This window comes from Callithrix jacchus, chromosome 7, assembly GCF_049354715.1.
Source record: "Callithrix jacchus isolate 240 chromosome 7, calJac240_pri, whole genome shotgun sequence".
NCBI classification, from domain to species: domain Eukaryota; kingdom Metazoa; phylum Chordata; class Mammalia; order Primates; family Cebidae; genus Callithrix; species Callithrix jacchus.
Genome location: NC_133508.1, coordinates 132,339,986 through 132,367,415, shown reverse-complemented (window position 1 = coordinate 132,367,415; position 27,430 = coordinate 132,339,986). Strand labels below are relative to the sequence as shown.

The window sequence follows — 27,430 nt, the reverse complement described above, 5'->3', positions numbered from 1 at the left end:
AAATGAATAATATATGTAACAACAGACTTACAAAATGAAAAAGTTTATATGACAAAAAACATGCAGGCTCCAACTAAAGCAGTGTTCACAAAGAACTTTATAATCTTAAATGCATATATTAAAAAATTGAGATTCAGCATGTTGTCCAGTGTCTAAAATAATTTAAAATAAAAAAAAAAAGGCCAGGTGCAGTGGCTCACACCTGTAATCACAGCACTTTAGGAGGCCAAGGCAGGAGAACAGCTTGCTTGAGTCCAGGAGTTTGAGACCAACACAGAGGAACTTCTTTTTTACTAAACAACAACAACAACAAAATTAGCCAGGCGTGGTGGTGGATTCTTGTAGTCCCAGCTACTTGGGAAGCTGAGGTGAGGGGAGGATCACTTGAGCCTGGGAGGTCGAGCCTGTAGTAAGCCATCATCCTGCCACTGCACTCCAGCCTGAGCAATAAAGACTCTGTTTAAAGAAAAAGAAAAGAAAAGCTTGAAAATTCGTAATCTATCTCAGAATATTAAAAATAAAAAACCTAAGTGAAGTAGAAAAAAATAAAAATACAGATAGAAGCAAAAAATAATGAACTAAAAAGGGCACTAGAGAGAAAGCTACACTAAAAGTTAATTTTTTGGAAAAAATAACACATTTTATAAACTCATGGCAAGACTGATCTAAAAAGAGAGGGCAATATAACCAATATTAGAAAGTGATCTACGTATCAGAGACAATCTCCACCAAAATCCCAACATGCTGATTCTAAAACTTCTATACAAACAGAATACAGAACCCAGAAATAAAGCCACATGCCTACAACCAAGTGATCTTCTACAAAGTAGACAAAAATGTAAACTGGGAAAAGGATACACTATTCAATAAACAGTGCTGGGAAAATTGGATAGCCATATGCAGAAGAATGAAACTGGACCCCTACCTCTCACCATATATAAAAATTAACTCAAGATGGATTAATGACCTAACTATAAGACCTAAAACTATACAAATCCAAGAAGCTGGTAAGCATATTTCATAACTTGTTTATAAAACAAGAGGAAAACTCTTCTAGACATTGGCCTAGGCAAAGAATTCATGACCAAGTCCCAAAACCAAGCACAACAAAAACAAAAATAGACAAATGAGACTTAAACTAAAAAGCTTCTATACAGCAAAAGAAACAATCTACGGTGAAAACAGACAACCTACAGAACAGCAAAAAATATTTGCAAACTATGCATCCAACAAATGGCTAATCTCCAGAATATACAAGGAACTCAGCTCAACAAGAAAAAAGCAAGTAACTCTATTAAAAAGTGGGCAAAGAATACGAACAGATATTTTTCAAAAGAAGACATACAAGGGGCCAAAAACATTAAAAAATGCTCAATGTCACTAATCATCAGAGAAATGCAAATTAAAACCGTAAATTTTTGAATAAAAAGTCAAAAAACAACAGATGTTGGCAAGGATGTGGAGAAAAAGGAATGCTTACACATTGTGGTGAGAATATAAAGTAGTACAGTCTTTATGGAAAACAGTATGGCGATTTCTCAAAGAACTAAAAACAGAACTACCATTCCATCCAGCAATCCCCCTATTGGGTATACACTCAAAAGGAAAGAAAAATATATATTAAAAAAGATACCTGCACTGGTATGTTTATCACAGCACTATTCACAATAGCAAAGATATGGAATCAACTTAAGTACCCATCAATGGAGGATTGGATAAGAAAAATGTGGTATATATACCATGGAATACTACTCAGCCATAAAAAAATTGAAATCATGTCTTTTACAAATTTGTAAACACGGACAGAACTGGAGGCTATTATCCCATGAAATAACTTGGAAGCACAAAGTCAAATATCACATGTTCTCGCTTATAAGTGGGAGTTTAACATGTGTACACACAGACATACAGGGTGGAATAACAGACACTGTATTCAAAAGGTGGGACAATGGTGGGGTGAGGGTTGAAAAATTACCTATTGGGGTCAAACATTCACTATTTGGGTGATGGGTACATTAAAAGCCCAGACTTCACCACTGTGTAATATATGCATGTAAGAAATCTGCACTTATACCTTTAACGTAAAGACTATTTTTAAAATTATACACAATACTGATGCAAAAGTTGGTAACTAAAGCACATTTTATAGCTTGTTTGTAAGATTCACTACACTCATAAAATTGGGTTCCTCAACAGCAACTATAAAATAGTGTTCCATAAAAATATGGAAGTCCTTTAGAATAAAGGTAGAAGAGCCACGTAAGTCATTTTACAAAGGGAATTCTGGGAAAATGGCTTATAGCAATTGCACAATATTTTAAAAATAAACTTTTAATTCTGATATGATTGCAAATGTATTGAAAATCTGCTAAAATAATACAGATTTCTCAGAGATTTCCCAATTAATGTTCTAGCAAATTTATTATTCTTTTCTCTATATATACACACACGTTTTCCTGAGCCATCTGAGATTAAGTTACTTATAAATACTTCAGTGTTTATAGTCTAAAAACAAAGACTTTCTCTTACATAACTACAGTACAATTATCAAAATCATGAAATTAACATGGATAGAATACTAAAACTACTCAGACCTTATTCACACCTTATGCCAACTTTTTCGACTAGTCCAATAATATTCTCTTACCCTGTTCAACCAACCCCTTCCTTTTGACCCTGTTCTTACTAGTAACCAGTTTCATCATTTCCCAATTTATCCATCCTGTCTTTTTGTACAAAATAAGCAAACACCCATTTATTTGATTTTCCCTTCTTTCTTACGTAAAAGATATCATACCTGGTCTTTTGTACTTTGCCTTTTTACTTACTGTTTCCTAGAAATAACTTTCTATCAGTCCACAGAAAGTATCTTCATTTTTCTTCACAGCTCTATTACACTCCATTGCATATAGGTACCATTGTTTATTCAACCACCTCTTATGTATGGGCATTTAGGTTGTCTCCAATAGTGTGCAATAACAAGCAATGCTCCAATAAGTAACCTTACACAGCTGTATTTGCACACTTTCAGGGCTGTATCCTCAGTGGAACTGCTGAGTCAATACACAAATGCATATGCAGTTTTGTTAGCTATAGCCAAATTCCCTCCACAAAGGCTGTAACTTTGCATCACCACGAGGATTGTAAGAGAGTTCCAGTTTCTTCACAGCCTTACCAATAAAGTATATTGTTACATTTTTAAGTTTTTGCCAATGTAATATGTGAAACAGCATCTTAGTATAGATCAAATTTGCATTTCTCATATCTTAAGTTAGATTAATCACGTTTAAGAATCATATATATATATATATATCTTAGCCCTGTATCTGTGGTATATATTACACATATGTTCTATAAGTTTCTTTTGTTATGGTGAATTTTTTACCACACAGAAGCCTTTTAATTTTATATAGTCAAATTCATCAATATTTTCTTTTGTTGCATCTGGATTTTTGAGTCACACTTAGAAAAGCTTTCCCTAGGGCACGGTGGCTCAAGCCTATAATCCCAGCACTTTGGGAGGCCGAGGCGGGTGGATCACGACGTCAAGAGATCCAGACCATCCTGGTCAACATGGTGAAACCCTGTCTCTACTAAATATACAAAAAATTAGCTGGGCATGGTGGCGCATGCCTGTAATCCCAGCTACTCAGGAGGCTGAGGCAGGAGAATTGCCTGAACTCAGGAGGCGGAGGTTGCGGTGGCGGAGGTTGCGGTGAGCCGAGATCGCGCCATTGCACTCCAGCCTGGGTAACAAGAGCGAAACTCCGTATCAAAAAAAAAAAAAAAGAAAGAAAGAAAGAAAGAAAAGCTTTCCCTATATCCAGGTAGGGATGGAATCCACCCGTGTTTTTCTCTGGCATTTGTATACTTTAATGGATTTATCCTTACATATGGTTTGAAGTGTAGATCTCATTTTATCTCGTTTCCAATGGCTAAACAATTATCCTACTGGCATTTATTAAAAAGTCTGTCTTTAGTGATTTGAGATGTATGGGATTATTTTGAAGCTTCTTGAACCCATCCTCCTTCTCCCAAGAAATAACCTGAGTCACCAACTAGAATAGCAAAACCCAAAACCCATGGACAACACATACAACAAAACTAGAAAGCTAGATAACAAAGTATTTCTACAAATCCCAAAATATGAATAGGAGGTAACAACCTACCAACAGCTACAAGAATCTGAAAGGTAGCAGCAGAGTAAACAGGGTATCTCATGCACATGGGAAAATCCCTAAATCACTAAAAGGACTCACTGGAAAGCTTGAAGGACCAATTTGAGAGCAGCAGCTGAAACTGGGAGGTGTTCCACAAAGTCCAATAAGCAGCACTATAAGCAAATGCAAGGAATTTAAGGTAAGGCCTAATGGGGGTGGAGTAGCCTGGACCCCTGAAGACTCAAAATTAATCCATTAAAGCTCCCTTTCAGAACAGAGCCTCCCATGAACAGAAACTGCAGGGAAGAGAATACAATGTGAGAGCACAGGAACAAAGTGAAAGAAACAGCCTAGAGATCTCAGAGAGTAAATAGTGTTTTCAAACACTACATGAAAACAGAAGAGCATAAATAAGAAAAGTTATCCTAAATCATACTTCTCCTTCTAACGTTGAAAAAACAAATTTCAGACAAAAAAACAAAAGCAAACAATGGAATAGAATCAAAGTTAAATCTTTTACAAAATTATAAAAATACAAGAATAAAAATAGCATCCCTACAGACAATGAAAGCATGTGAGAAACACATTCTTCTAAGATATGAAAACTATAATCTATGATCTCAAAATAAGGCAAAGAAATTAAGCAATGCTAGCCAGGCACAGCGGTGTGTGCCTACAACCCAGCTACTTGGGAGGCTGAGGCTAGAGAATCCCTGGAGGCCAGGAGTTCAAGGCTGCAGGGAGCTGTGATGAAGCCTGTGAATAGCCACTGCATTCCAACCTAGGCAACATAGTGAGAACTTGTCTCTAAAAGACATAGAAAAAGCCAATGCTAGACATAAACTCACAACATAAAACAAGATTTGTTAAACTTACAAATGTGGTGATAAAATAATTAGAAATTTAGAAAGAAAACATATCAAAATTGAATATGAAAACATAAAATGTACAAGAGCAAATAAACACAATAAAACATGAAAGTAAACAAATTATATACAAATATACAATTTCATATATTCAAACAAAACAAAATATAGAAAAAGTAATACAAATGACAAACAAAGAAGGTAAATTTATTTTTTTATTAATGTTCCTCCCAAAAAAGAAAACCAAAAGATAAAAATAGAAAAAATAATTCCAAAAATTTTACTGAAATCTCAGAACTTTGGGAGGCCAAGACGGGTGGATCATTTGAGGTCAAGAGTTCGAGACCAGCCTGGCCAACATGGCAAAATCCTGTCTCTACTAAAAATAGAAAAATTAGTTGGATGTGGTAATCTCTGCTACTCAGGAGGCTGAGGCAGGAGAATCACTTGAATCCGGGAGGTGGAGGCTGCAGTGAACCAAGATGGTGTCACTGCACTCCAGCCTGGGCAACAGATCAAGACTGCATCACAACAAAAAAAATAAATAAATAAATTTCTGATTTTAAAAAGATTAGAATATTTTTTATTCTTGAGATAGAGTCTCGCTCTATTGCCCAGGCTGGAGTACAGTGGTGCAATCAGTTCACTCCCCTCTGCCTCCCACGTTCAAGTGATTCTCCTGTATCAGCCTCCTGAGCAGCTGGGACCACAGGTGCATGCCACCACGCCTGGCTAATTTTTGTATTTTTAGTAGAGATAGGGTTTCACCATGTTGGCCAGGCTGGTCTCAAACTCCTGACCTCAAGTGATCTGCCTACCTCAGCCTCCCAAAGTGCTGGGATTACAGATATAAGCCATTGCGCCCAGCCTAGAATTTTTTTAAATGTGAAAAAAAAAAGAAAATTCCTCTGGGTACCCAAAAGACCACGTCATCTTAAAAAGAAAAGCAAATGAGATTATCCACAGACTTGGTTAACAACTCTCAATGTCAGAAAACAACAGAGTAACATATTTAAGGTATTCAAGAAGAGAAAATGTGAACCTAGGATTTTACATCCAGACAAATTCTCAAAAACAAAGGTTACGAACTGTTTATAACATGAAAGAATTCAGAGGGTACTGTTCCATGCGCTCTTCCTGAGGAATTTACTACACAAGAAGCTCTGGACAGGAAGAATGACTATAAAGCCACTGACCTAAAAAGAGTCAGTGAGCATTAAATACATATTTACTTGTAGAACTAAGTCAACGAGAGTTAAAAGGGAAAGAGAACATAATAGTGTACTTCAGAGACACTGTGCATTCAGTTTTGGACCACTGCAATAAAGCTAATGTCACAATAAAGTGGGTCACATGAACATTTTGGTTTTCCAGTGCATATAAAAGTTATGTTTGCACTATACTGCAGTCCATCAGGTATCCAATGGCATTATATCTAAAAAAAAAAAAAAAAAAAAAAAAATGGACATACCTTGGTTTTTAAATAGTTTATTGCTAAAAAATGTTCATCCTTTTGTTGGTGGAGGGTCTTGCCTCCATGTTAATGGCTGCTGAATGATCAGGGCAATGGCTACTGAAAGCTAGGTTGGCTGTGGCAATTTACTAAAATAAGACAACACTGAAGTCTGCCATAGTGATTGATTCTTCCTTTCACAAAAAGAGTTCTCTGTGCCGTACTATGCTGTTTGATGGCACTTTACACTATAGAACTTTCAAAATTGGAGTCAGTCAACCTTCTCAAATCCTGCCACTGCTTTATCAACCAAGTTTATGTAATATTGTGAATCCTCTATTGTCATTTAACAATGTTCACATCATCCTTACTAGGAGTAGATTCCATTTGAAGAAATCATTTTCTTTGCTCATGCGTAATAGGCAACTCTTCATCCTTTCAAGTTTTATTATGAGATTGAAGCAATTCCATCATATCTTCATATTCCACTTCCAGTTCTCTTGCTATTTCTACCATATCTATAGTTACTTCCTCCACTGAAATCCTGAACCCCTCAAAGTCATCCATGAGAGTTGGAATAACTTCTTCCAAAAATCCTGTTAATGTGGATATTTTGACCTTCTTCTATGAATCACAACTGTTCTTAACAGCCTAGAGTTAAGAAGGTGTTCTGAATCCTTTCCAGAAGGTGTTTTATGTATTTAACCCAGATCCATAGCAGGGACAACTATCTATGGAAACTATAGCCTTCCAAAATGTATTTCTTAAATAACAGGCTTTGAAAGTCAAAATTACTTCTTAATCCATGGGCTGCAGAAAGGATGCTGTATTAGCAGTCATGAAAACATTAATCTCCCTGTATATCTCCATCAGAGCTCTTGGGTGACCAGGTGCATTGAAAATGAGCAGTAACATGTTGAAAGGAATCTTTTTTCAGAGAAGTAGGTCCCAACAGTGGTATTAAAATATTCACATTTTAATAAAGCATAAACAGATGTGGTCCTTTACAGTTTTTGCTGTTCAATGTATATGTAGGCAGAGTAAATTTAGCATAATTCTTAAGGGCTCCAGGATTTTCACTATGGTAAATGAGTACTGGCTTCAATTTAAAATTGCCTGCTGTGTTATCCCCTAACAAAAGAGCCCGTTCTTTGAAACTTCGAAGCAAGGCATTTATGTCTCTTCTCTAGCTATAAAGTCCTAGATGGCATCTTCTTCCAATAGATAGCTGTTTTGTCTACATTGAAAACCTGTTGTTTAATGTAGCCCACCTTTATCAATTATCTTAGCTAGATCTTCTGGATAACTTGCTGCAGCTTCTACATCAGTACTTGCTGTTTTACCTTGCAATTTCATATTATGGAGATGGCTGCTTTCCTTAAACCTCATGAACTAACCTCTGCTAATCTCAAACTTTTCTTCTACAGCTTCCTCACCTCTCTCAGCCTTCACAGAACTGAAAAGAGTTAGGGTCTTGCTCTGGATTAGGTTTTAGTTTAAGGGAATGTTGCAGCTGGTCTGATCTTCTATCCAGACCACTCAAACTTTCTCCCTATCAGCAATAAGGCTGTTTCTTATGATGCTTGTGTTTCCTGAAGAGGCAGTTTTCCTTTAGGAACTTTTCTTTTGCATTCACAACTTGGCTACCAGGCACAAGAAACCTAGCTTTTGAATGTCCTGGTACCCCAAAACAATTACAATAGTGACACCACAGATGCCTGATCAGAGATCACAATAGGTATGACAATAATGAAAAAGATTGAAATATCACAAGAATTACCAAAATATGATACAGAGATATAAAGTGAACACATGCTATTGGAAAAATGGCTTCAATAGAGTTTGCTCAATGCAGATTGCCACAGACTTTCAATTTGTAAAAAAAATACATTACTTTCAAAGCACAAAAAAGTGCAATAAAATGAGGCATGCCTGTATCTATTTGGTCTGTCTGACAACATAGAGACAGTACAACCAAAAAATAAGGAAGAATGGAAAGGGCATAAGTGAAAAAATTTAACTATTTTCAGTAATCATATTAATAGCAGAGATATTTGTATTATTATTTGGAGAACACTGAGTATGTAAAGTGAGATAATGCAACTGAATATTTTTGTGATAACTCATTTTGACCATCAACTATGTCTTTGAGAATCAAGATTATTCATCAGTATGGGATACAAGGAGATACAGATGTAAACAGAAGATGATAATTTAAAATCTCAAAATCTTATACATGGATTGGAAGCATCAGTATGCATATCCTGGCTCTGTCCACAAGAAAAGCCTAGAAACAATGGCCAACCTCATAGAAATGAGCATCCCTAATTCCAACTGTGATCTTGAAATACCATTTCCCAAAAAAAGGAAGCAACCTCTTCTCAGGAAAAAAGGCTGATGTTAGATCTGGGTTAGGAAATGTCTAAGAGGAGCCTGGAATGTATTACTATAGACAGCAAGGAAACTATCAAAGATCACTAAAGCCATGTCAAAAGGACTAAGGAGCCAGCTTAAAGAGGCTCCCATTGGTCCAAGATGGGACAACTGAGCAAAAATAAGGACAATAACTGTAATGAACTGAAACACAAATAATTAAATCACAAGGTTCATAATGACATGAAGAACTCACTGGTCCCTTTCAGACAAGAACAGAAAGTTAACATATTATTTTGAAAACTGGTAAATAAAGAAGCAAATTAATCGAACTGCACCAATAGGTACCAGATGGTAGAAAAGGTTTCTTTATGTGAAAGCATTCCACCATATAAATGAAGAAATAACAGAATTCCACTATCACCATTATTGCAAGCTTTAATAAATTCACTGATCTAGGCATCAAGAATCAGTGGTTGCTAAAATCAGAAAAAGAGAGAAAACCAGGTACTATAACTTTCTTTTTTTTCAAGACAGGATCTTGCCCTGTTGCCCAGGCTGGAATGCATGGTGCCATCATGGTTCACTGCAGCCTCAACCTCCTAGGCTGAAGTGATCCTCCCATCTCAGTAGCTAAAGCCACAGGCATGCCATCACCATGCCTGGCTAATTTTTTTTACTTTTTATAGAGACAGGGTTTTGCTATGTTGCCCAGGCTGGTCTCAAACTCCTGGGCTCAAGTTATCCTCCTGGCTTGGCCTCCCAAAGTGCTGGGATTACAGTTGTGAGCCACCATGCCTTGCCCTATATATCTCCTAATGCAGAATATATCACACTAACTCCTAGGAAGTGACAAAAAAAAACCCCAAAAACACAAAGCAAAACCTAAATTTGATCAAGCTTTTAGATCCAACTACCAAGTTATAGGAAATACAAAGGATGAAGAAAAATTATGCAATCAGCATAATCCAGACTGGAATCTGTATAGGTCAAAATAACTGGCTGCTTCAAGGAATAAACTGTAAGAAAGAAAGAGAAAAGAGAGGTGGCAGGAGGATATGTAGGTTAAGAGACTCAGACCAAAAAAAAAAAAACCCACAATCACAACTAAACTAGTTTTCAGGAATGCACATTTGGGTGATGAAAGTATAAGAAATGCAAACGCGATTATACAGAAGTCAGGATTGCAATTACTTTTAGGTGAAGGAAAAGAGACTGTGACTGGGAAGGGCCATGTCGAAGGCTTATGCAGTGGCTAGAAGATCTATTTCTTGATCTGGGTAGTGGTTAAAAGGGTGTTTTTTGTTTTGTAAAAGATGTCATTGCATTATTTGCATATTTATGCAGTTTTCTGTCTATGGCATAATCCACAATTAAAGGTGCCTTAACTCTTAAAGAGTATTTCACCATTACATTACAGTCATGCACTACATAGCATTTCAGTCAACGACGGACTGCATAAACAATAGTGGTCCCATAAGATAATGGAGCTGAAAAATTCTGATCACCTACTAACACTGTAGCTGACATCATATTGTAGTACCACACATTACTCATATGTATGTGGTGATGAAAGTGTAAAAAAACAACTTTTGCACTACCAGTCATATGAAATGTACCAGTCATTAGGTACAGTACATAATGCTTGATAATAAATGACTACATTACTAGTTTATGTATTTACTATACTATACTTTTGTCATTATTTTAGAGTATACTCCTACTTATATTTTAAAAAGTTAACTGTAAAACTGCTTCAAGCAGATCCTTCAAAAGCTATTCCAGCAGAAGGTATTGCTATCATATGAATGACAGCTCCACACATTTTATTGCCCCTGAAAACATTCCAGTGGGACAAGATGAGGAAGTCGATGACTGGTATTGTTTTAATGAAAAAAATTTTTTTAATTCAGTGTAGCCTAAGTGTACAGTGTTTATCATGTCTGTAGTAGTGTGCAGTAATATGCTAGGCCTTCACATTCACTCATAACTCACTCAATGATTCACCCAGAGCAACTTCCAGTCCTGCAAGTGCCATTCACAGTAAGTAAACCTTATACAGGTATACTGTTTTTGATATTTTATATCATACTTTTACTGTACCTTTTCTATGTTGAGACATGTTTAGAGGCTGGACACAGTGGTTCACGCCTGTAATCCCAGCACTTTGGGAGGCCAAAGCAAGCGAATCACTTGAGGCCAGGAGTTCAAGACCGGCCTGGCCAACACAGCAAAACCCCATCTCTACTGAAAAAAAAAAAAATTAGCCAGGCATGGTGGCCCACAACTATAGTCCCAGCTGTGAGGGAGGCTAAGGAAGGAGAAGCACTTGTGCCTGGGAGGCAGAGGTTGCAGTGAACCAAAACTGTGCCACTGCACTAAAGCCTGGGTGGCAGAGCCAGACCCTGTCTAAAAAAAAGACATGGTTAGACAAAAAGAAAAAAGACCATTGTGTTACAACTGCCTGTAGTATTCAGTACAGTAACTTGATGTACAAGTTTTTAGCCTAGAAGCAATAGGCTATCTATACCATATACCATACAGCCTGAGTGTGTATATGGCATCTAGGTTTGTATAAGTACACACTATGATGTTCACACAATAAAATTGCCTAATAATGCATTTCTCAGAACGTATCTCCATTGTTAAGCAATGCATGACTTAATACAGCAAATAAAATTTTAATAATAAACTTTACCTTGTAATTTAATATAAAACCTTTTTAACCCCTGAATGATTCTCAAGTTCTTTGAATCTAAATTCATTTGAAAGACTTTGATTTAAATGCTTTATTCTGCCTTTTACCTTCCACATGATTAATTCAAACTTAAGGACCCTCATAATTAGATACCATTTTTATTTTTTCTGATTCCTCACCTGTAAGAAGATAATAAAAAGAACTATTTCAAAAGACTGTGGTTAAGAATATATGTAAAACATTTAGAACAATGTCTAAAATATTTTAAGTGTTCAATACTTTATTTGTAGTATTATCTCCAGCTTCCTGTCCTTGCAGTTCCTTCTCAATTATAATTTTATTAACTCCATGCCTTTGCTCAAGCTGTTTTGCCTACCTGGAATGTCTTTTACCCCCTAGCAAAACACTATGTTATTTCTTAAGATCAATCTCAAATGTGAAACCCTCCCAGCTAACAACGTGAAGAATTAAATTGTGTTCCTACCATAGGTCTAGTCATACTGAGTTGTACAAATTTTCTATGCATTTCTAGTAACAGTTCCACAAGACTGGAGTTAGAAATAATGTTTATTTAATTGGGTATCTCAAAGCCTAGCCTACTGACATACAGCAAACATTGAACAGAATGTACTGGATAATATTATTATTATTTCCTCTCACATTCATGTTTCTGCCAGTGGGGGAAGAGAGAATAGATATTTTCTTCAACCAGTGATAAAATATATATAGAAATGTATTCATCTAGCAATAGGTAAATTAGAAATTATATACTTAAGAAATGGGATCACTTCATTTATTCTGTCCTATGCTTGCTTCCTCCACCCCATCTCTTTACCAAACAACATATCTTGAGCATTGCTGGCAGGGGAAAAAATCACGAGTCCTACAGTTGAAAATACCCTAAATATGGCCGTACGTGGTAGCTCACACCTGTAATCCCAGCACTTGGGGAGGCTGAGGTGGGCAGATCACAAGGTCAAGAGATTGAGACCATCCTGACCAACATGGTGAAACCCCATCTCTACTAAAAATACTAAAATTAGCCGGGCGTGGTGGCACGCACTCTGTAGTTCCAGTTACTCAGGAGGCTGAGGCAGGAGAATCACTTGAACGCTGGGGGGCAGAGGTTGCAGTGAGCCAAGATTGTACCACTGCGCTCCAGCCTGGCAACAGAGCAAGACTCCATCTAAAAAAAAAACAAAAACCCTTAAATCTAATTCCCTGATGCAACACAACTGTATTCATAGGTAAATAAAGAACTATTTTAGGCCAGGCATGGTGATTAATGCCTATAATCCCAACACTCTGGAACCGTATCTCTACAAAAAACTAAAAAATTAGCCAGGATGGTGGTGCACACCTATAGTTCCAGCTACTCAGGAAGCTGAAGTGGGAGGATCACTTGAGCCCAGGCTGCAGTGAGCCATGATGGCACCATGCACTCCAGCCTGGGCCACAGAGCAAACCTGTCTCAAAAAGCAACAACAACAACAATAACAACAAACTATATTTTAAATAAAATACTACCAGGGAATGTTTTGCTAGTTTTTTGAACTAGAAATTTGGTATAAAATTGTAAGATACAATATTATCTCTTTCAATAGTCTATGAGTTTCTCAACAGCAAAACTTTTCTCTAATTTACTTTCTAACTTAACATCTAAAAACCCACCATCTGATACATAGCAAGTATTCAACTTTGACGTGGTGGCATGATCTTTGGGTTGTTTTTTCATTGAGTAGTTCACTGATTTCCACCTACCTATCTCAGGCCAACCTATTTCCCTCCAGCCCTCATTCTGGAAAGAGGAAAAATCTGATTTTATCTCAATTCTTCTTTTTTGCATTTTTCTTAGCCTCACCTTCAAGATAAACTAAAGAACAGCAACTGAATTGATAGAAGTTTGGGTTTGATGCAAGGTGATATGCAGTATTTTTATAGGCAAGATAAAAGTATGCATAGTAAAAAGGAAATGCATCAATATATGATTTTAATCAAAGGTAAATGCCATCATTGCAAGTTGCATCCAAATTTCAGAGAAGTTAAAATGTGAAAAGAGATGCTAAAATATAAAAAAGTGCATCTTAGAATCAGTAAAATATGACACTAATGACAAACGTTACAACAGGTGTTTTCTTCCTTCCTTTTTCTAGTTATTCAAATTTCTACGGTGTATATTTAACTCTGATAATGCAAAAATGTTTAATTTTTAAACTTACAGAATTGTCTTTATCCTCTGAGACACTATGTTTTAGTCTGTTTTCATGCTGGTGATAAAGACATACCTGAGACTGGGCAATTTAAAAAAGAGGTTTAATTGGACTCACAGTTCCACGGGGCTGGGGAGGCCTCACAACCATGGCAGAAGGCAAGGAGGAGCAAGTCACATCTTCCATAGATGGTGGCAGACAAAGAGCTTGTGCAGGGGAACTCCTTTTTATAAAACCATCAGATCTCATGATACTTACTTACTACCACAGGAACAGCACTAGAAAAGACCTGCCCCCATGATTCAAATACTTCCTAATGGTCCCTCCTACAACATCTAAGAATTCAAGATGAGATTTAGGTGGGGACACAGCCAAACCGTATCATTCCACCCCTGGCCTCTCCCAAATCTCACGTCCTCAGGTTTCAAAACCAATCATGCCTTCCCAACAGTCCCCCAAAGTCTCATCCGAGACAAGGCAAGTCCCTTCCACCTATGAGGCTGTAAAATCAAAAGCAAGTTAAATACTTCCTAGATACAATGGGGATACAGGCAATCGTTAAATATAGCCATTCTAAATGGGAGAAATTGGCCAAAACAAAGGGGCTACAGGCCCCACGCAAGTCTGAAGTCCAGTGGGGCAGTCAAATCTTAAAGCTCCAAAATAATCTCCTTTGACTCCATGTCTCACATATAGGTCACAATGATGCAAGAGGTGGGTTCCCATGGTCTTGGCCAGCTCCACTCCTCTGGCTTTGCAGAGCATAGCCTCCCTCCTGGCTGCTTTCATGGGCTGGTGTTGAGTGTTTGCAGTATTTCCAGGTGCATGGTGCCAGGTGCTACTGGATCAACCATTCTGGGGTCTGGAGAACAGTGGCCCTCTTCTCCCAGCTTAATAGGTGGTGCCCTAGTATGGACTCTGTGTAGGGGCTCCAACCTCATATTTCCCTTCCACACTGCCCTAGCAGAGGTTCTCCAGGTGGGTCCCACCCCTGCAGCAAACTTCTGCCTGGGCATCAGGCATTTCCATACATCCTCTGAAATCTCTGCAAAGGTTCCCAAATCCCAGTTCTTGACTTCTGTGCATTTGCAGGCTCAACACCACATGGAAGCTGCCAAGGCTTGGGGCTTACACCCTCTGAAGCCATGGCCTGAGCTGTACCTTGGCCCCTTTTAGTCACAGTTGGTGCAACTGGGATACAGGGCACCAAGTCCCTAGACTGCACACAGCAGAGGGACCCTGGGACTGGCCCATGGAACCATTTTTTCCTCCTAAACCTCCAGGCCTGTGATGGGAAGGGCTGCCACAAAATGTCTCTGACATCTCCTAGAGACATTTTACCCATTGTCTTGGTGATTAACATTCGGCTTTTTGCTACTTATGCTAATTTCTGCAGCCCACTTGAATTTCTCCTGAGAAAAATGGGTTTTTCTTTTCTATCATATTGTCAGGTTGCAAATTTTCTGAACTTATATGCTCTGCTTCCCTTATAAAACTGAAGGCTTTTAACAGCACCCAAGTCATCTCTTGAATGCATTGCTGCTTAGAAATTCCTTCCACCAGACACCCTAAATCATCTCTCTCAAGTTCAAAGTTTCACAAATCTCTATGGCAGGGGGAAAATGCTGACAGTCTCTTTGCTAAAACATAACAAGAGTCACCTTTGCTCCAGTTCCCAACAAGTTCCTCATCTCCATCTGGGACTACCTCAGCCTGCACTTTATTGTTCATTTTACCATCAGCATTTTTGTCAAAGCCATTCAACAAGTCTCTAGGAAGTTCCAAATTTTCCCACATTTTCCTGTCTTCTTCTGAGCCTTCCAAACTGTTCCAACCTCTGCCTGTTACCCAATTCCAAAGTCACTGCCACATTTTCAGGTATCTTTTTGGCGACATCCCACTCTACTGGTACCAGTTTACTAATTTACTGTATTAGTTCATTTTCATCCTGCTGATAGAGACATGCCCAAGCCTGGGCAATTTAAAAAAGAAAGAGGTTTAGTTGGACTCACAGTTCCACATGGCTGGGTAGGCCTCAAAATCATGGTGGAAAGCAAGGAGAAGCAAGCCACAACATGGATGGCAGCATGCAAAAAGAGCTTGTATAGGAGAACTCCTCTTTATAAAACCATCAGGTCTCATGAGACTTATTGCTATTACTAGAACAGCACAGAAAAGACCTGCACCCATGATTCAATTACCTCCCACCAGTCCCTCCCACAATATGTGGGAATTCAAAATGAGATTTAGGTCGGGACACAGCCAAACCATACCAGACTATGTCTCATGTTGCTTACTTCATACATTTAAGAAGCTGTATAAATATTTTTATAATAGAGACACGCAGTGATACATTATAAACCTAACATGGTGACTAAATTATTATTTACCTAGAGCAGTTGCCTCATTCTTTACAGTGCTTTTTAATGCCAATAGATATATTAAGATAATACTAAAAAGTCAAAATAATTATGTCTATTATTATAGTATCATTATAGTGTTGATATAACTACATGATTTACAGATCTCAAACTAGCTGATTAGGCTTTGATGAGCTTTATTTGCAATTTTATGCTTTATTAACTTAACTGCATTCACTCAGTCCTGTTAATCTAGCAAACCAATAAGAAAGGTATGTTTTAAAAAAAAACTTTTCCATTTCTCAATCTTGCGGCAAAAAAAAAAAAAACACAAAAAATAAACAAAGAAAACACCCTTTAGCACACTCCTTCTATTTTACCTACCTACAAAAGCTTCGAACCACCTTAATATTTATAACAGGTCCACTCTATGACATAAATATCAGTTATCCAAAGAATTTTATCCTTAAGCTTATGGAAGGCTATATTCTTGACAGAGATGCCTAAAACAAAAGTGACTTACTCTTAAAAAGAATGTTATGATGAAAGCCATGGTTTTAAGCAAGGGCCTGATGCCTAATTTTATGTAGAAATAATATAAATGCCATTTTAAATAACCATTACATAAAAATCTTTCCAAAAAGGCCTAGCACAGTGGTTCACACTTGTAATCCTGATACTTTTGGGAGGATAAGGTGGGAGATCGCTTGGAGGCCAGAAATTCAAGACCAGCCTGGTCAACATAGTGAAATATCACTTCTATAAAATTTTATTTAATTTAGCATATATTGTTCCAAAGAAAATTTAGGAAGATCCTATCTTTCCCCTTCATAATTCAAGTTCATGTTACATTGAAACAGATTAGAAGGTGATGATATTTATCAGGTCATGGATGAGTATGATGTTGATCCTGAGGAAAAAATTACAACTTACTTATCTAAATGGGCAGTATGGCATGGGTACTTAGAAGGAAGTGATAAATTCAGGAGCAAATATGAATTAACCACAAAAATCATGTCAGACTAAGGTCATTCTTTTATTTGAAAGGAATCAAGAACATTTTGTAAATTTTGTTTACTATGCTACAAAGCATTTGATGATAAACAAAATCAGGGTTTCTCTGACCTTTCCACGTAAGAGACCAGGGCACATACAGCTCTAGGGTCTATCTGCACACCTCTATGACCAGGAAAGAAAGACTCTTCCCCACACTGGCTCCAGCAGAAACATCCCAAAAGAGGACTCTGGCCCAGTATGGATCAGGTTTTGGATATTGTCAGAACACCAGGTCTACTAACACAAGGAAATGTGTGAAAAGGTGCTGGTAAGTTAAAGATGAGCGCCAATAAAATAACCAATGGGTGTCAATTAATAGAAAGATTATAGTGGCGTAAACATACTGTTCTATACTTAGTCCTGTCCAATCAGTTTTTTAAGTTTGTTAGGAAAACAGAGAAACAGTAATTACATGTGCAGACTAAAAAGTTTCAGAAGGAAGAAGTAATGTGCCCAACCAAAAATAAGTAAAAAAACCTGCACCCAGGTTTAAAAAAAAAAAAAAAAAAGTCAGGCCAGGCACAGTGGCTCACGCCACTCGCAGCAATTCGTGAGGCTGAGGCGGGCGGATCACCTGAGGTCAGGAGTTTGAGACCAGCTTGACCAACATGGCGAAACCCTGTCTCTACTAAATATACAAAAAATTAGATGGGCATGGTGACGGGCACTTGTATTCCCAGCTACTTGGGAGGCTGAAGCAAGAGAATCACTTGAACCCAGGAGTCAGAGGCTGTAGTGAGCCAAGATCGCACCACTGCATTCCAGCCTGGGTAACGGAGCAGGACTGAGTCTCAAAAAAATAAAAAATAAAACACACCAAGCTGAGGAGGGGGAAAGAAGGGAAAACCATTCTGTAAACTAAATACAAGTGAAAAATATTTGCAAATCATAAAAATGAATGTAACTTCATGCTATTTTACTGAAAGCTTAGGATCTTAGGATCTTTAATGAAAGCTTAGGACAAGGCAGGTCACAGTTCTTTTCCAGTGTGTCAGTGAGAAGACACTTTGAATACTGAATTCCATTTAGTACCGCCTCTTTAAAAGGTGGAGAAATACTGTCATATTCAGGAAGCACAACTGAAAAAATACAGAGACCTAAAACCATGTCATATAAAAGTAACTTAAAACACTTTCCAATTCTGAAAGTAAATGATTCTATCAGTTGAAAAAGACTTCTTTCAGGAGATTTTCATGGGTACATCTGAGGAAATTAGCCAGGCTCCAGAGTTTTTAAGAAGCTAACAGTGGTATGTTTTGTTGTCCTTTTAGTTTTCTTTTAGCAAGCATTGGAATGAGAGCTACCTTTTATTTACTGATTACTGGATTAAGATATTTTCACCATTAATCCTCACTTAACAGCTGAGTGAATAAATATTACCATCCCTATTCTACTGAGGTTCAGAGAGGTTAAGTAAATTGACCAAAGTCACAGATCTGGCAAATGGCTAACCAAAAAACTGAACCCATATCTGACTCTAAAGACTATTCTTTAACACTATGCCAAACTGCCTCCATAATAAAGATCAAGTTGCTTTATATAAAAATGTTCATTTTTGTAAATTATAAAATATGTGTAAATTAAAATAATCTTTCAACACCATTTTACATCTGTAAAGTTGAAAAAAATTTAAATACCCCCTGATGATCAGTAGGTAATTAAGTTAGCATTCATTCATAGTACTGCAAATTGGCACAACTCATGAAAAGTAATACATCAATCTGTGTAGCTTAAGAATGCCCACACTGTTTCCACAAACACTAAGGAAATTCATAAGCCTCCAATCATTAACCTCATTCCTGGCAATTTATTCCAAGGAAGTTATTCAGCAGAGACAAAAATGTTCACTTGCAAAAATACACAGTATAATCCATAAAAATTCCAGAGGCAGTCTAGATGCTCAATAGCTAAGAATAAAATAAATTAAGATACAGCCACACAAAGGAATATTTATGTATTTCTTTAAAAGTATAGTTATTAAGGTCATGTATAGGGAAATATAGGAAAGAGGTATGTTTTAAATGAAAACAGCCAAAACATATGTTATAACTATGTAAAAAATGCACATAAATACAGGATAAAAGGAAATAAAAATAAAACAATATTTGTATTATGGTTATGATATTATGGATGATTTTAATTTTCTTAAATTGTCTTTAACGTTTACACTATTAACTCTCAAAAGGAGGTGATGATAATGACAGCATTTTTATAAGTTTCTGAGAATTGCTTCATATACATATAGGGGATATAAGTGGTCCAGCTCCTAAAGAGCTCATAAATATACTAAAGACAACATTTACATTTGTAGAAAAAAGAATTTGTTATTTAAAACATAGTAACCACAGCCCCCAAGAAATGAACATCTCATTTGTTGCTGTAGAGTCAAACAAATATGAGTCTGCTATATGCCAGCCACAGTTCTAGCCACTGGGACTATAACAGTGAATAAATTAGACAAAAATTCTCGCCCTTGTGGAACTTACATACTAGCAGTAAGTATATACTGCAAAGATACACAAAGGACAAGATAAATATGTAAAATGTATAGCACTATTTTATAGTGATAAGTGCTAAGAAGAAAAGTAAAGACAGGAAGGTAGACAGGATGCTATTTTAAATTGAGTGGCGGGGGCCAGGCACAGTGGCTCATGCCTATAACCCCAGCACTTTAGGAAGCAGAGAACAAAGAATCTCATGAGCCTAGGAGTTCGAGACTAGCCTGGGCAACACAACATGAACTCGTCTCTACGAAAAACAATATTAGCCAGGCGTGGTGGCGTGTGGCTGTAGTCCTAGCTACTTGGAGGCGAGATGAGAGGATGGTTTGAGCCTGGGAGGCAGAGGTTGCAAGCCAAGATCGTGCCATCACACTCCAGCATGGGTGGCAGAGTGAGACTCCGTCTCAAAATAAATAAGTAAAAATAAATTGAATGGCAACAGAAAGTCTCACTAAGATGTCCAATGAAAGACTGAAAGATGGGAGAGAATAAGCAGAGTGACTATCTGAGGAAAGAGCACTTCAGGCAGGGGAAACAGCAAGTGCAACCTTAAAATAGAATGCCTACCCAAGGGTGTGAATGTGCCAATAACTGGGACACATAATTAATTAAACAACCTGCACTCAGTTTCCCCTAGCAGACCACAGATAGCTATGCAGTTCTTAAAACAATAGCCCTGATCTGCCTTAACTAGTTTCAGCACACAGCTACTTTGGCTGTCAAATTCTTCAATGCTTTTTTTCCATCTAAGGTTGCTTAACCATCTCCTCTTTATTGTAAGGATCCAAGGGGGGCCAGCCCATATAACGTCTACTCATGGGTCACTGTAAGGATCTCACGCAGCTCTGGTCTCTCACGTGACTCATGCCTATACCTTGCAAAACGCTCAGTTTGCCTGTAAAACTGAGAAAAGTGAAGCCAGGCCCCTTCTAGAGCATGAGTTGAAAGGAGCAGATCTAAGGAAGGAAAGCTGAATTTTGAAGTTTGCAGGGAAGTTGTAGATGGGTGAGCAGTAAGGCAGTGCAGGGAGTAAGAAGCTAGAGATATAAGGGCATCCAATGGGTAAATAAAGGCCCAGCAGCAGGCAACAGGGGAAAAAAAAGTCAAGAAATTTCCAGCAGTGGAAATGCCCACAAAACTTCTAAATAAAAGCATTTTAAGCTGTTCACTATGCTGGGAACAATCCTTACCACTCCTCCCAAATTTTCAATAAAGCTCTACTACAAATATTTGCTCTGTGACTGATTCTTTAGAGAAATTAAGACAGATACCAAAGAGACAGGCTCAAGAGTCAAAATGTAAGTAACTTCTAAAACAGAGCAGAAGCAAGGAAGTGAAGTAAGGTGTCACCAAGGGAAACGCAAGTTCCCTGAAATTCCTCAGAAATAGGAGAGGAAACTGTGTTCCGACCATTTATAGATTGGAGCTTTTAAAAGAAGAAAAATCACCCCACAAGGAGGTGCACTTTGGGGTACCTAGCTAGATTATACCCAGTCAAGTAATGAATAGGTAAAACAATAAAGGTACTTAAATTTATGCTTTGGAAATTTTAAAAGAGGTGATCATCATTTAGATCATCTAGAATAGTTAAATAATACTTCGTGGACCAGGTGGCCCTGACCTAACCCTTTAAGGATGACAAGAGTTGGAGAACAGGGATATCATAGAAAGATATTCCAGGTAAAAGTAACAGCATGAATAAAGCCCCAAAGCCAAAAATGAGTGTGGCCTGTTCAAAGAACAGTGCAGAAACTGGCCTATTTGGAACAGACAGTACCCACTGGCAGGCAATAGCATATAAGATTAGCCAGGTAAAGTGAGACCAGATTGAGGGAGGCTCTGAAATCCAAGATGAGAAATCTGAACTTTAATTGACAAGCATTGATAACAAGCGAAAGAAACTGCTTTGTTCTGTTCTGTTTTTTAAAGATAATAAAATACTGTGGCTATAGTATTGGTACCATTGCCTTCTAAAATTGGCGCACTGATTTCTCACTACCCAGGTCAGGTAATATATGGTCAGGTACACAACTATTACGTCTGTGAAAAGAATGTCTCTATTCATGTTTGTACTAGGCATCTCCAACTGCCTGTCAATTACCCTTAAAAGTTCTTCAACTTTCCTGTGTCATTTATCCTCTCTATAAACACTGTCTAACCTATGACATAGCCAAACTAGGAATTAAAGATGATTCAGTTCATGTCCTCAAGAAACTCAGGATCTGATATAGGCAGAAGCCAAGAAAACAAACTAGTACAATACACAGTGGTAAGTGCTACAGTAGCGGATGCCTAGAGCAGTAGTCTCCAACCTTTTTGGCACCAGGGACCAGGTTTTGTGGAAGACCATTTTTCCACAAATTGGGAGTAGGGTCAGGGATGGTTTCAGGATGAAACTGTTCCACCTCAGATCATCAGACTTTCGATTCTCATAAACATGCAACCTAGATCCCTCACATGTGTAGTTCACAATAGGGTTCATGCTCCCATGAGAATCTAATGCCACTGCTGATCTGACAGGAGGCAGAGCTCAGGTGGAATGCTCACTTGCACACACTGTGCGGCTCGGGTCCTAACAGGCCACCGACCTGTACTGGTCCATAGTCTGGGGGTTGGGGACCCCTAGCCTACAGTATCATAAAAGCAGATGACACTTACATCACTTTGGAGATCAGAAAAAGACAGAAAACACCTAAAACAGAGTGTTGACTGAGTCTTGAAGAAAAAGAAATAACAGCTGAGCATGGTGGCTCATGCCTGTAATCCCAGCACTCTGGAAGGCTGAGGTGGGCGGACAGCTTGAGCTCAGGAGTTTCAGACCAGCCTGGGCAATGTGGTGAAAACCCACTTCTACAAAAAACACAAAAAAAATTAGCCAGGTGTGGTGGCGGGCACCTGTGTTCCCAGCCATTATACTTTGTAAGCTGAGGTGAGAGGATTGCTTCAGTCCAGCAGGTAGAGGTTGCAGTGAGCGGTGATTATGCCACTGCACTCCAGCCAGAGCAAAAAGAGATAGACCCTGTCGTACATAAATAAATAAATAAATAAATATCAAAGCGTGGGGAGAGGTAGTGAAGTATGACAGTGATTACAATCAGACTGCAAAGGCTAGGCAAAGCCTGTTCATACTGAGAGACTGTAAGTTAATTCCATATGGCTGGATGAGTGGGAAAAGTACGTGAGGACCACACCATGATATACGTGAAGTTTATATTTTAGAGTAGCTGAATGATTTTAGTGAAGGAATATTATGATCATATCTGAGTTTCTTAAAAAGAGCTCTGGTGGCAGGGAAGATGGATTGAAAGGGCACCATAAAGTTTCTTCCTATGATAACCGCAACAAAAATCTGATAAAGGATGCTATTAACAGTCATTTTATTCCAGTTATCTACTCGTACCCCCTTTCTAGGCTTAACATACATCCTTCATGAAGCCTGCCCTAACCCTTCCCAAACACATTAATCTTGTGTTTCTCAGAACTTCTAAGACATGTCTGTCTATACATTTCATTCTGCTATCAGTGTTTAAGTTTCTTTTCCCTAACAAGAAGGTAAGCTCCCTGAGAAAAGAAGTCATACATTTTTTAATGTATGTAATACATACACACATACACACACACACACACACACACACAAATCTTATAGCTTCTAGCACAGTAATACAACATTCTGAAATAGACACTTCCTTTAAAATGGCCCTCTTTATCCAGGAGTAAAAAGATTCTGCTTTCCCCCATAAATAGTAAAACAAAATGTAAGATTAGGCTAACTGAGGTGAAAAAGCACAGCAGTGGTGGGATCAGGAGTGAATACAAGGTGATCAGGATTGAAGACAAGGGACCTTTCTGGGGAGATGGAAATGTTTTAATTTGTCATAGGGATGTGTTATACAGTGTACCCATTTGTTTAAAAATGTGTAACTAAGGTTTGTACATTTCAATGTATATAATTTCACCTAAAAAAACCTATAAAAATAAGGAGTGAGGAGCAGGTTGATACAGAGGAAACAAGAATATAGACTGTTGTTGGTACCTCTTGGGTAAACAAAGTTCTTGTTGGGTAATCCTTATATTATCCCATGTACTTTTTATACGTGTGAAAATTTTCACAATAAAAGGTCAGAAACACACACACACATATATGAGATTTGAATGAGTGAAAAAAAATTCATTAACAAAAATTTAAAATAACCCAGAACATTTAATTACTCATTCTCCTAATGTTTGGAGTAATGTTACACTGTAACTTTTAAAGTGATTTTACGAGCTCTATTATCTACCCAATTCTAAAACCAAACTACTGTTAACAACATAGACAAAAGGAGACCAAGTACCCGCAGGTTCCTTAATTAAGCACTAGATACTAAAATTAGTTGTTAAGAAAGATATTCAAAAGACCAGTATAATATAAAAATTAGAATCTTCTACTGTTCAAAGTGTGATACCAAAGGTGGTGACTAAAAGATATTCATAAGACTTCTGGACATATAATATCTTTAAAATACATCAATACCTTTTTTTTTTTTTTTTTGAGATGGAGTTTCGCTCTTGTTACCCAGGCTGGAGTGCAATGGCGCGATCTCGGCTCGCCGCAACCTCAGCCCCCTGGGTTCAGGCAATTCTCCTGCCTCAACCTCCTGAGTTGCTGGGATTACAGGCACGCGCCACCATACCCAGCTAATTTTTTTTGTATTTTAAGTAGAGACGGGGTTTCCCCATGTTGACCAGGATGGTCTCGATCTCTTGACCTCGTGATCCACCCGCCTCAGCCTCCCAAAGTGCTGGGATTACAGGCTTGAGCCACCGCGCCCGGCTTCAATACCACTTTTAATGGTTTCAAAATAGTTCAATCATTTCATCTCAACAATTTAAACTTCACGCTTATCTGCTCAGTATCTGCAATCTCCTCCCACAAAATAATGTGTAAAATAGAGATTTTCCCCACTTAGCCCAATGCAAAAAACTAACAACAATCTTTTGTTCAGTACATTTCCTGCTAAATAATTCAATCCCCACAAAAGTTCACAACATTTCTCAAGAAAAAGAGTAATTTTTAAAGCATTTTACAAGGGCAAACAAGCAGCTAAAATCATTTAATAAGACAAATTCTATTATACTATTACTGCTACTGCTACTATTTCCCACTAGATTATGTTTAAAATTTCCCTTGTCAATAATCTATGGTCTTATAAATTGGATTAGTAAGGAGTGTGGACTGTGACTGGATGGGGGCATGAGGAGAGTTTCTGGGGTGCTGATAATGTTGTTTCTTGACCTGGGTGCTGATTACACAGGTGTGTTCTATTTGTAAAAATTCTTCAAGCTCTACATGTATGTGTACTATATGTATGTGATATGTACGTAATATAATATCACATATACATATAAATATGTGATAATTCGGTAAAGAAGTTTTTTACAAAAAAGAAAAATCATAAACGTAATCCTGAACTGGTAGGGTTGTCCTCGAGTTCCCTCCTCCATATTAAAACACCTGTTCTGTGTCCTGAAACACTTCTTTGCAAAAACAGAATTCAAGTTAAAGGACCTAACATTTTCTTTCTACTGACATGTTCCCAGTTAACAGGTAACTTCTATTTGCAACTCGGAGCTCAGAAAGCATACAAACCAATAGAAAAACTTGCTTAGTATTTTCCCAAATAAATCCTTTTAAAAGCAAACTGAATAGAAGAAAAATAAGCACTCTATTGCCCAGACAATGTGCAAATCATTTTCAACTCTGTTAAACAGATTTAGGAAGGAAAAGAAAGACCATCACTTCATACTCTAGCAAGATAAAAACAGAAGGCGGCTAGAAAGAACTTCATAGCAAGGGTACTATGAGCTAGAAGTCTACTTGTCAGTATTTTAGTCCAAATTTTATTAATTAGATATTTTAGGCAAATCAAACACAGTAGGCAATAGTACCTGCGCAGAGGAATGAATGAAATAAAATTCATGAAAATAGTATGTCAAGATTTAATATAAAATATTCAATGAATGGCAAGAATGGTTGGGAAGCAGCCTTTTCTCATTCACTTGTCCAGCAAATAAAAATTGTTATTTATACCTGTATGTCACAACCGTAATTCAGAGGGCTCTCTCTTCCTTTCTCTGATCTGATAACCTCCCAAAGTGAAATCTAAGCACTGAAATTCTCTCGCAGTGGAAGCAGCGGAGTGTCATTTAAAAGGAGCTTGATCCTCACCTAAAACATACTCTCACCTTTCACCTAGAGCCCAGGAAGGAAACATTGCCTTGTTAGTCCGACAGAACCGATTCAGCCTTTCCGGATGAAATGCCAGGGCGTTCACCGACCAAAGGGTTCACTCCAAGGGGTCACCAGTTTAGAAGGCAATCCTGCCAAGTGGACCGGTGATAGTTCACAGACGACACCCTCGCGACTTTCAACAGCAGTTACTCGGGAATCGTGCCAAACCTCGTCCAAGTGACTTAGACACTAGCGTCCAGCCTGGTGAATCCAATCCCCATCCTCAATCACACATCCACGTCCCCAAAACAAAAATCCTTCACGGTCTTTCTGGAGATGAGACGGCAAAACCAGAACACACCCAGAAAGTTGACACAGGAGGGGGCGGTGTGGGGAAGGGGGTAGTGTGGGGAACACACCGCTTCCCCCTCCCACCCCCGACTGGAGGCTGCTGGCTCCGGGCTGGCTGGGCGCCGGTTCGCCAGCGGGCACAAGAGGATTCGCAATGCCGGGGTGGAGCGAGATCGCAGGACCAGACTGGCACCGGGGACTCGCGGACACCCTGACATTGGAGCCCCGCGGCAGTGGCGGTCGGCCCTCTCTCCGCCTGACCCTGCCGGGCGAAGGGACCCGTCAGCCGGGCGGGGAGGGAGAGCACGCGGGGAGCGCCCGCCCGGGCCCGGGAAGGCGGCGCGGCTACGGGCCTTCTTACCCGTGCAGGCCGAGGGCGCGGCGCCGCTTATGGAGCAGGCAGAGCAACAGGAACGCAGCACCCGCCAGCGAGGAGTTTCGCGCCGTCAAGTACTTGCTGAAGGCCGCCATGGCACGGCCGGTGCGAGCGAGCCGGCGGGTGGTACTCGACAGCGGCTACCTTAGTGCAGGAAGCGCGGGGAAGACTGGGAGGCGAGCAGAGGGCGGAGCCGGTAGCGCAGGACCGCCCCCTTACGCGCGCCGCCGCGCCGCCCACCCACTGGAGCCCACCTTGTACTTTGGCTTGGCGGGAGCCTCTGAGGGCGGAATAGTCCCGGAACGCGCTCTGCGCACGCGCGGACCCCCTCTGGGGCTCCGGAAACGCGGCGCGCAGGCGCTGTGGCTCCTCAGCCCTGCGAGGTCTCGGTTCTGCCCTTACCTCACCCCTACCCTCCCACCCTTTGCGCGCACACCAGGCTTTCACAAGAACTGGATAAGCGGGCCCGGCCTGCACCGAGGACCTAATGGGCCCTGCCTCTCCACTCCCCCGGTGATGGACCGTTACCACCCTCTTAAAGGAGCCCAGGAAGGAGGCAGGCGGCCCCCTTACAGATCATTTAGGGAAAACTCAGCACAGTGATTATTAGGACGAAACCAAACAGTTGGGAACTCCTCAGAGGTGTAGGGAGATGTAGGGAGAATAACACAGATCAAAGAGCTTTTTCCAAGCTAGTGTTTCCCAAACCGCGGGTTATACTCTCTAGCGCATTGTGAACTTGGTTTCGTAGATCGGGGTCACCACCCTCCGTTTTTAATAAAATTGAGACTAGAGTACAGTAGAAAACTTTCACA

At 39.0% G+C, this 27,430-nt stretch overlaps 1 protein-coding gene across 19 annotated transcripts in view; it reads right to left on the bottom strand.

Moving 5' to 3' along the window:
- Nucleotides 1-26,919, bottom strand: part of ABCD3 (ATP binding cassette subfamily D member 3) — an 89,323-nt gene extending 62,404 nt beyond the window's left edge. For 6 of the 19 annotated variants that reach the window (XM_078333062.1, XM_009001741.4, XM_002751117.6 and 3 more), the window contains exon 1: nt 26,601-26,786. Coding sequence is in view for 4 of the 19 variants with exons in the window: in XM_009001741.4 (XP_008999989.2) it covers nt 26,601-26,710 (110 nt within the window). In the remaining 15 variants the exon portion in view is untranslated. Of the gene's footprint in view, nt 1-202; nt 26,787-26,869 lie in introns of those variants that run through there. The other 13 variants (XM_078333057.1, XM_009001742.5, XM_078333064.1 and 10 more) reach the window with 4 other exon arrangements.
- Nucleotides 26,920-27,430: the final 511 nt, after the last annotated feature.